This window comes from Ascaphus truei, chromosome 11, assembly GCF_040206685.1.
Source record: "Ascaphus truei isolate aAscTru1 chromosome 11, aAscTru1.hap1, whole genome shotgun sequence".
NCBI classification, from domain to species: Eukaryota; Metazoa; Chordata; class Amphibia; order Anura; family Ascaphidae; genus Ascaphus; species Ascaphus truei.
In genome coordinates, this window is record NC_134493.1 from 11,865,276 (window position 1) to 11,875,907 (window position 10,632).

Sequence of the window (10,632 nt, forward strand, 5' to 3'; positions counted from 1 at the left end):
CCGACAACGGATACTTTTACAGGACTCTGTCCCTGGGCTCTGGCCGGTGTATTTGCATCCCTACCTCAGCCCTGCGGGTCCGCTTCCTGATCGGAGACGAGCATCGTCACGCATATTGAGTCACATTTCAGCTTTATTCCCCAAAAAGTTGTATCCAGCCTGAATTATGATAACTAATGATGGTGAATATGATAATTTTTTTCTGTGTTCTATCTAATTATTGTCATGTATTCTGTATAAATATACAGGTTGACAACAGTTTGCAGTTAAAGTAGGACATTTGCACTTCCTTTAATTCCTTTTGTTACATTATGGTCATTGGCAGTTAGTTTTGTCTGTCTATATGTGTGTATTTCTTTTATTTTATTAACATTCTGGTAAATGAAACACGTTTCAAACACTTTTTAGCACTTATTAACGCATCATAAATAATCTCAGTTATCAGTAGGCATTTTTTCTGGTTGTATTTACCTCTGATGCTTAGTCACCATGTTTGCATGTTTATAAAGATTATAAATAAAACATAAATGTCTCAGTAAACGTTTTCGAATAAAGTCTTCTGGTTCAATTTGTGATGACTATTTCCAGAAGAGTCTTTACCAATAAATTAAGTTAAAAAAACATGCCTTTTTATTGATGAGTCAGGGCCATTCCCTTATCAGTAGATATTGATGACAATGTATGCAGTCAGGAAAAAATATGTGCTGTCACTTACATGTTGCAGTGACTGTATGCGGAGATACACATGGTAAATATATCAGGCAGTATAGATCTCCTGACATTATGTTTTTGTTTCACATGATAAGCACTTGGGTGCAACCCAAAAAGTAGCCAATGGAAAGGTGTTTTTGCTGACTTCTTTCTCTTTAAAAGTGGGGCCCAAATGAGCAAACAGTAGGGACTGTCCAGTTCAGCCGCAGTACACCTGATCCAACCGTCCAACCATCCAACCGGCCAACATGACTTTCTCTGAGGCTGAGAAGGCAGCAATTGTCTCCATTTGGGGGAAGGTGTCTGGCCACGCTGATGAGATTGGAGCAGATGCCTTGGAAAGGTAATATTAATGGGTCCATTCAATCTTTTTTGATTGATATTTTATCATTTCATAGTGAACTTCATTACAATTAATTGTGGAAACTGTAAGTAACATGGCATATGGTATGAGTATATACACAGGGGAGCATATGGTATGAGTATATACACAGGGGGGCATATGGTATGGGTATATACACAGGGGAGCATATGGTATGAGTGTATACACAGGGGGGCATATGGTATGAGTATATACACAGGGGGGCATATGGTATGAGTATATACACAGGGGGCATATGGTATGAGTATATACACAGGGGGGCATATGGTATGGGTATATACACGGGGCATATGGTATGAGTATATACACAGGGGGGCATATGGTATGGGTATATACACAGGGGGGCATATGGTATGAGTATATACACAGGGGAGCATATGGTATGAGTATATACACAGGGGGGCATATGGTATGAGTATATACACAGGGGGGCATATGGTATGAGTATATACACAGGGGGCATATGGTATGGGTATATACACAGGGGGGCATATGGTATGGTATGAGTATATACACAGGGGGGCATATGGTATGGGTATATACACATGGGGGCATATGATATGGGTATATACACAGGGGGGCATATGGTATGGGTATATACACAGGGGGGCATATGGTATGGGTATATACACAGGGGGGCATATGGTATGGGTATATACACAGGGGGGCATATGGTATGGGTATATACACAGGGGGCATATGGTATGGGTATATACACAGGGGGGCATATGGTATGGGTATATACACAGGGGGGCATATGGTATGGGTATATACACAGGGGGGCATATGGTATGGGTATATACACAGGGGGGGCATATGGTATGAGTATATACACGGGGCATATGGTATGAGTATATACACAGGGGGCATATGGTATGGGTATATACACAGGGGGCATATGGTATGGGTATATACACAGGGGGGCATATGGTATGGGTATATACACAGGGGGGCATATGGTATGGGTATATACACAGGGGGCATATGGTATGGGTATATACACAGGGGGGCATATGGTATGGGTATATACACAGGGGGCATATGGTATGGGTATATACACAGGGGGGGCATATGGTATGAGTATATAAACGGGGCATATGGTATGAGTATATACACAGGGGGCATATGGTATGGATATATACACAGGGGGGCATATGGTATGGGTATATACACAGGGGGCATATGGTATGGGTATATAAACAGGGGGGCATATGGTATGGGTATATACACAGGGGGCATATGGTATGGGTATATACACAGGGGGGCATATGGTATGGGTATATACACAGGGGGGCATATGGTATGGATATATACAAAGGGGGGCATATGGTATGGGTATATACACAGGGGGGCATATGGTATGGGTATATACACAGGACAATATTGTATGTATGAAGCTCTGGTCCGGAACGGATTTAAATACAAAGTGTATGTCATGTTTCAATTTATTGTGTTGTTTTGCATTGTTTATTTATTTTTAACATATATTATTATACTTACATAAGTGCAGTTAATGACATACTGTATCAGCTTTTTTTCTTTGCAATACTAGTCTACTAGGCTTTCTCCCCACTTTGCAGCCATGAAACTTTGATAGCACTTTATCAAACTTTCCTGGATGTAAAAGAGAGATTTAAGGGTCCATCCAATAAAAGCAATGGGAGTAATTGGATAAAACAGGAACTATGTATTTGCTCGGTTCTGCAGCTGAGTTACTGGGTGAATGGAGCCTTATGATGCATCACACCGTTATTTTCTTACACTATTTATTGCTCGTGTTGCAGAAGGAGACATGATAAATACAGCCTTAGGATTAATCATCCTATTGTATCTTCTGGCCTGTTTTTTAGCTCTAAGTTTGTAGCTGGGCTATTTTGATAAAACGCCCTTTTGACCACTATCTTAGCATCAAATATACATTGGGGCATATGTGCAAAAGAAAACGTGGGGACATCTTTGGTGACTTTCTTTTGCCTGTTTGTATTTAAGGAAAGAGTCCCATTGAAATCAATAGTATATTTTTCATTGGTACGACTGTTTTGCCCCAGAATTACACCACTTTTGCCTTGATACATAAGCCCCATTGTTAGCTCTTCTTGACCTCTGCTGAGGGCATATGTACTAGGCGTCCCAAATGTCATTTTTATCATAATATTGACACCCAAATCCCAAACTGAATTGCACTTATATATAGTCTTATTTTTCTCAATTTGTGCATCAAAAATAGTTTGTAAAATTTGTTGGCACATCTAAATTCATTGTGATTGACAAACAGATGTAACTGGTTTGCACTAAAAAAACTTGTATATTTGCTCAATGAAAATAGTTTAACATTCGTCTAAATCATCTGCTAATTTGTGTATCTCATAAAAAGCCTATTTATATAGGTAGCACATCATTAAGTTAATATGTATCAACCAAAACTTTATTTGATGTCCATTAACACATCACCCTTATTGACATCATGCTGAAATTGAAAGTGTCATTAGTTCTGCAATCCCTCCATTACGCAAATGACTCGGATATTCATATTTCAGCACAACCTCCTCTTTTTTAAGTGAGTAAGATTCTGTATTACATAGGATCCTAAATATTTTATTAATTCGTTTAGAAATGTTATTTATTAACTGTAGTTTAAGTTCATGGGGAAATACCAGAAGGTCAGCCACCCCACGTTACCTTAATTTACCATTGTACAATCACAGATAACTATTTTAACAGCATCTGGATTCTTCTGAGAAGATGGCACTAATGTCCCATTTCTGTTTTGTAGGATGTTCCTGAGCTTCCCCCAGACCAAGACTTACTTCAGCCACTTTAAGCTGAGCCATGATTCCCCTGATCTCCGTTCTCATGGAGGAAAGGTTGTAAATGCCATTGGAAATGCTGCCAAGCACTTGGACAACCTTGATCAGGTCCTGTCAGCACTCAGTGACCTGCATGCATACAAACTGAGAGTTGACCCTGGGAACTTCAAAGTAAGTGACATATCCAACTTTCTGTGCCTAAAACGGCTTTGTCAACATATTCAACAGTCTAATAGTTTAATAATTTCCCCTCACATAGTTATATCTGTATGACTGGGAGACCTGGGTTACCTGCCTAAATATTTGTTGCGGTTTGATCATTATATATAGGATTAAATTCAGTTAGTCTATTACAGTTTAAAAAAATATTTTGCTCTATAATTTACCTTAATGTCTATCTCTGGAATTAGAAAGAACTCAATCCTATAAATGTAACTCCTTTTTCTACATTTGATGATGTATAGTACAGTAGGTAAAATACCTGAGACTTCATAAAGACATCTACTATGTACTGTACAGACAACCAGTTGATTGGCTACATATAGCATTACTGCCAATAAATAACCCAACTTCCCCAGTGCTCTTTTTAACTCACAAGCACATACACCAAAGCTCAGAAATGTTTAGTACATTAATCGTAACCCATTAAAAAAAATTAAACTGCTTCTTTTTCTGTGGTGTAGCTTAAAGAGGTCCTGGAGAAGTGAAGATTCATTGTAGGTTGTAGGCCTGTGTGATATAATCTCATGGTGGTTCTCTAAAACATGTCATAAATCTACTTTTTTGGCATGAACTTAATATTGAAATAATTATTGGAAATAAAGTATAGTAGTCACATTTATATATAAAAAAAAACATCTGCAGCATTAGAACATGTGATAATTTCTAATACTGGCTCTGATTAGAAGCATTATGTGGGGAAAATAATTATCAATGCATTTTCAATGTGTCTCCTGCGTTATTTAAACATGTACATTTGTGTCTCGTGCAGCTGCTATCTCACTGCATTCAGGTGGTCCTGGCTATCCGCTTCCCCGCTGACTTCACTCCGGCTGCCCAAGCTGCCTGGGACAAATTCCTTGCTGGAGTTTCCTCTGTCCTGGTTTCCAAGTACAGATAAACTGAGCATGGGACAGAAAAGAATAGTGAGAATGGGACAGTTGAATTTTTAAGCTACTTCCCCTCTATTGTTCACTCCAATAAAATCCTTTTAAATCCATTATATTTTGTTTGTATTGATTTCGTTGCATTGATTTATCTGTAGGTTGTGATTATTGTGTATTTCATCAGCCAATGTTGTAGTATAAAGTTCTCTTACGACACATACAAACAGCCGGCGCCTAAAATAAAATGAAATACCCCAGTGAATAAACTCTGACCAAATAAAGAGTCCAATCAAGGTGTTCAAACAAATCCTGAGAAGGATCTTGACTGAAGTCCCACAGCACATACTGTACAAACAAACATGAAAGATAAAAAAGACAAAAAGAACAATCATAGTGTAACCCTAATAAATAATAATATTAAGTGTAAAAACTCAAACACATACAAAGAATAACCAAATAGCTATTACAATTAATAAAAAAACATATGTAAAATATTATAAAAAAGACAAACAATTGCCTATAATAACTTGGGGTGCAGGCTGAATAAGTCCATCCAGTAGGGGTAAAATTGAAGTCCTACTTACAACAGGACTGAAATCACTGGCTCATAGGACTAATCTCATTCCTTTCCTTAGTTTGGACCTCATAGGGGAACCCCACATGAGTCCTGCTGCTCTGACGGTCACCGCCACCGCGCTCGCAGAACTGCTGGTCACGTGGTGAACGGATGATGTCACTAGCTAGCGCAACAGCGCCAAAGGTCCCGGAAGCCAGTAAAGCTCCTGACACTCGTAGATAGGAATCTCATGGCTGATCTCAGCTCTAAGGCCTCGGGCATGGTGCATCCAGGTGCCCTCATCTGCGCTGCTGCTCACGGCCGCCTGCTCAAGCAGACGCTTTGAGCGGCCTGGCAGACGAGGCAGCGAGCGAGCTTGGGAGGCAGGTGGTAGGCGGGGCAGGTAAAATCCCAGGCGGGATTGCTGCTTTAGATATTGTGAAGCGGGGACGTCCAGACACTGGTTAAGGGGTTCAGGGAACTAGTCATTCACATCTGGCTTTTATTTCTAGATCCGACATTTACACATATATACACACATACACACACACACACACACACACACACTCACATGTAACAAGGACTAATTGTAGTATAATGTAATTAATGGGAGAGAATGGAGAAGATGGGGGAGAGGGGAAAGAAAGCTCGCTCTTGCAACAGTCTATAAGATGGTGCCAGGGGTAGAGAGATAATGAACAAAACTACACTTGCCTAAACAAGTGAAAAAGACCCCTATAGAATAAAACTTAACCGTTATTGGTTTATGAAATGATAAATGAATGAGAATAAACACTAAAAAACAGACACACAACACTAATAGTTAAAACAAGTATAAAACAAACCGCCTCCAAATCAAGAAACACAATGATTGGGGTGGTAAACAGAGGGACTATTAAAGACTGGCACCTTAAAATGTTCTAGTCCTAATGTAGAAGATGCCTCAGGGTGGTAAATATATATAGGTACGGAAAAGTGTGGTATATATACATATGTTGTAAATAGCAATCTCACACCATCCGACTACTCCTGATAGGATTGTCACTCAAGAAAAATATTATTGTAAGCAAGCTGCAAAGGAAAACAGCGGGAGGTGCGATTACAAAAAGCACCTCACTGATAGGTGATGATACAAAAATAGTATTCTAAAGAAATATATACTTAATGCAGCATGATAGAGTAGATATTTGAGGCTAAATATTTGCCTAATTCATTGTATTCACACTCCATACAAAAGAGATAACAATTTCAGATAGTCCTTGTGAGCAACGCAATTAAAAACTAAATAGTATCAAAATTGGGCACCAATGTAGCTAGGAATATATGACTGGTGAATGGAAATCCTAGATTTATTGTATTTATAACTAACAGTCAAAGTATCTATTTAACAGACTGGCAGTGGTATGTAAGTACAGCTAAATACCAGAGCCTAATAAGAGCAGTATGTAATGAAATAAACTGCTGCTCAGTTACTCTATGGTGGCAGTGGTAGCTTAATAATAATTGTATCTTATTCGTTAATATGGGGTACATAAAAAATTTTTTTTGTATAGTATATAACCCCTGCCGTGCCAGGTTTATTGTGGGTAGTGGGGGTGGGTGAAGGGGGTATTTGGCCCTTGGTGGCTGTTTAGGGCTTGCGGGGGGGTTGCGGATGGACTTAACCCCTTCATGACCGTAGCGGTTAATACTGCTAAGGTCATGAAGGGGTTAAGCCCTCCCACTATCCATCCGCAAGCCCTAAACAACCACCGTTGGGGCTAATACCCACTTCGCCCACCCCCGCTACTCACAATAAAAAAATAAACACACAACAGCCCCACAATAAATAAATATATATATATATCACCAACAACCATATATATATATATATATATATATATATATATATATATATATATATATATATATATATATATATATATATATATATATACAGACAAAAAACAATAGCGCAGATATAAACAATATGTTGAATATGGTTAAATTAAATTAAAAAACCACACTCTCAGCCAATCAATCAATACAAGGTATATACCCTTACAATCTACTAACCCTACAGACTTGCAGCCAAGTTAGGTCTGCGGCTCCACAACGCCGCTGGAAATGTATTGCAAAGAATGACCTAGGCGCACATGTGCAGGGGAAGAGAAAGGAAAAAAGAGAGGAAAAAATGATAGGGAAGTATATCAATACAAACAGATAAGAATTCGGTGAGATATGCACTTACACTAGTAAGATCATTAAAGGCCTTTAATCCACTTAGGGACTCTCGAACTCAGCTCCTGTAGTTCGTCTGTTTCTTGGCTCCTGGATCTTTGGAGGGGCTTGTCCTGAAGGCTCCTTGCAGCAATCACGATGAGTCTGTTTTAGCAGACTGTACCTTGATGTGGATCTCAAATAAAGGGATGGGTAGGGAATAAAAGGAGAAACATATGTGTAAAACCTTTTAATAAAACATCTAAGGGTAAAAACAAAGGTATTTAACTCACATTCTATGAGTTAAAAACGGGCAGTAGAGAGTGTTTAGCGAGTCTCTCACACTCGTGGTATAGAACGCCGACTTCCAGACCTCCTCACACCGGCAAGTGCTTCCGCATCAGGTGATCAGATCTCGTACGGCTCTCGCGAGATTTTCCTCTGTGTAATTCACTGCCAATGCTCCGTTCGGCTCACACTAGAAACAGTCTCTCGGCGTCACTCTCCCTGCTCCAATCACGCTGGCCCTACGCGTTTCTCCACTCGGGCTTCGTCAGGGGCTGCTAACTGACGAAGCCCGAGTGGAGATACGCGTAGGGCCAGCGTGATTGGAGCAGGGAGAGTGACGCCGAGAGACTGTTTCTAGTGTGAGCCGAACGGAGCATTGGCAGTGAATTACACAGAGGAAAATCTCGCGAGAGCCGTATGAGATTTGATCACCTGATGCGGAAGCACTTGCCGGTGTGAGGAGGTCTGGAAGTCGGCGTTCTATACCACGAGTGTGAGAGACTCGCTAAACACTCTCTACTGCCCGTTTTTAACTCATAGAATGTGAGTTAAATACCTTTGTTTTTACCCTTAGATGTTTTATTAAAAGGTTTTACACATATGTTTCTCCTTTTATTCCCTACCCATCCCTTTATTTGAGATCCACATCAAGGTACAGTCTGCTAAAACAGACTCATCGTGATTGCTGCAAGGAGCCTTCAGGACAAGCCCCTCCAAAGATCCAGGAGCCAAGAAACAGACGAACTACAGGAGCTGAGTTCGAGAGTCCCTAAGTGGATTAAAGGCCTTTAATGATCTTACTAGTGTAAGTGCATATCTCACCGAATTCTTATCTGTTTGTATTGATATACTGCCCTATGATTTTTTCCTCTCTTTTTTCCTTTCTCTTCCCCTGCACATGTGCGCCTAGGTCATTCTTTGCAATATATATATATATATATATATATATATATATATATATATATATATATATATATATAGTATACACAAAGAAGCGAATACCGCATCACTACCAATAAGTGAAGCAAGGTCTAAACCTACCTAAGTCAGAAAAATATATCTGAAATAGTTATAACAAAAATGTAAGCTGTAGGTGGTGCTAGAGGAAGGAGATAGATATGGAAACACAAAAAAAAAAAAACTCTAAAATAGCACTCAGACAAATGTTTGCAAAGAATAAAAGGGGTACTTTAATTAAATTAGAAAAAAATAACAGACATACAAACAACTAACTGGAGAGCCTGCCTGACTAATGAATAATAAAAAAACCCAATGGACAAAAAAAAAAAAAAAAACAGAAAAACATAGAATGCAACATATAATAATGGACCCAAAAAGAAATAATGCCCTTAAGAACCTAGCTTACTGTGGGAACAAAAGTTCCCACAATAAGGCAATATAGACCGGCCGGTCACCACATGTATAAGAGACTATAGAGCATCACAGGTCTACATATATATGCATGAAAAAATTCTTACAGAAAATAACATGAGTGTTATACTGATAGCAGTAAAGAATATCACTAGCAAGGTGTAAACCTATTGCAACTCAGGTAATGCTAGGGCAAAGGAGACATACAGGTATGTATATTTAGTGACCCAAATACATGTATTAAAGCAGATGGGAAACAAAAACAGGGAGGGATATAATAACCCAAGATACTCAGCTCCTTGATGTAAAGATACTGCATACAAAGATCAGCACAGCACTGTCCACTGGAAAAGTCCAAAAATATAGGACTTAGTTGGTTGTCCAAAATAGGGCAGAGGCAGGCAGGATCAACAGCAGCAAAAATTAAAATTAGCCCACTAACGCGTTTCGGCAACTAAGCCTTCCTCACGAGTGGTACTAAGGCTATGTGACAGGGGCATTTAAATAGTAAGCAGACAATTGCAAAATTCGCGCCAAAAAACACATGAAGCACATATAATCAATTTCATTACTTAATACAAGCTCCTAATTAGTATCGGCGGTGTTCCGGCAGCTGTATTGAAAGGTGTATTAGTGCTGAGGTAATCCCAGTATCCACTGCCTGAAGCGAGGTGTCCTATCAAACTCTCGCGAGAGTTGTGCACCAAGCTCCACACATGGGCACTTGTAGTATAGCAGTTGCGCCCGCCATCTTGGTTGTGGTCATAGGATTTTGCCAATAGTGACATCATTATCATGACTGAACAGTCTCACGAGACTTATCCCTTACATCCCGCACATGTGCAGTGTATATTGCTCTGTTACGGCGGCCATTTTTGAAAGGGTAAGGTAGCCCTCAGAGGAGTTCTATTCCTCATTGAACAATAGCATAGGGGCAAGTTCTCGCGCATGGGCAGCACATGTTGAGGTGCCCTGACATCTTATTCAGAGTGTCACAGCAAGATGATTTGACCACTTTAGATAGCAGTAGAAGCGTCCTTTGTATATTCATGACACCTTTAATTAACAGTGCAGCAGTCACCCATTAAGGCATTTGTATAGTGCATCTTTGGTAGGAATTTCATCCTTAAGAATATCCTCTCTGATTGGTTGGGATCCTGGTCTTTTTGTAGGTGGATACCCATACACATGGGGGGAATGGTATAACATCTG

General features: G+C 39.6%; 1 protein-coding gene across 4 annotated transcripts in view; it reads left to right on the forward strand.

The window, feature by feature from the left end:
• Positions 1-5,112, forward strand: part of LOC142462942 (hemoglobin subunit alpha-5-like) — a 30,462-nt gene extending 25,350 nt beyond the window's left edge. For 3 of the 4 annotated variants that reach the window (XM_075565158.1, XM_075565157.1, XM_075565160.1), the window contains 3 exons: positions 874-1,054; positions 3,867-4,071; positions 4,892-5,112. In XM_075565158.1, the coding sequence (XP_075421273.1) occupies positions 960-1,054; positions 3,867-4,071; positions 4,892-5,020 (429 nt within the window). In that variant the 5' untranslated portion in view covers positions 874-959 and the 3' untranslated portion in view covers positions 5,021-5,112. Of the gene's footprint in view, positions 1-28; positions 183-873; positions 1,055-3,866; positions 4,072-4,891 lie in introns of those variants that run through there. The other variant, XM_075565159.1, reaches the window with a different exon arrangement.
• Positions 5,113-10,632: the final 5,520 nt, after the last annotated feature.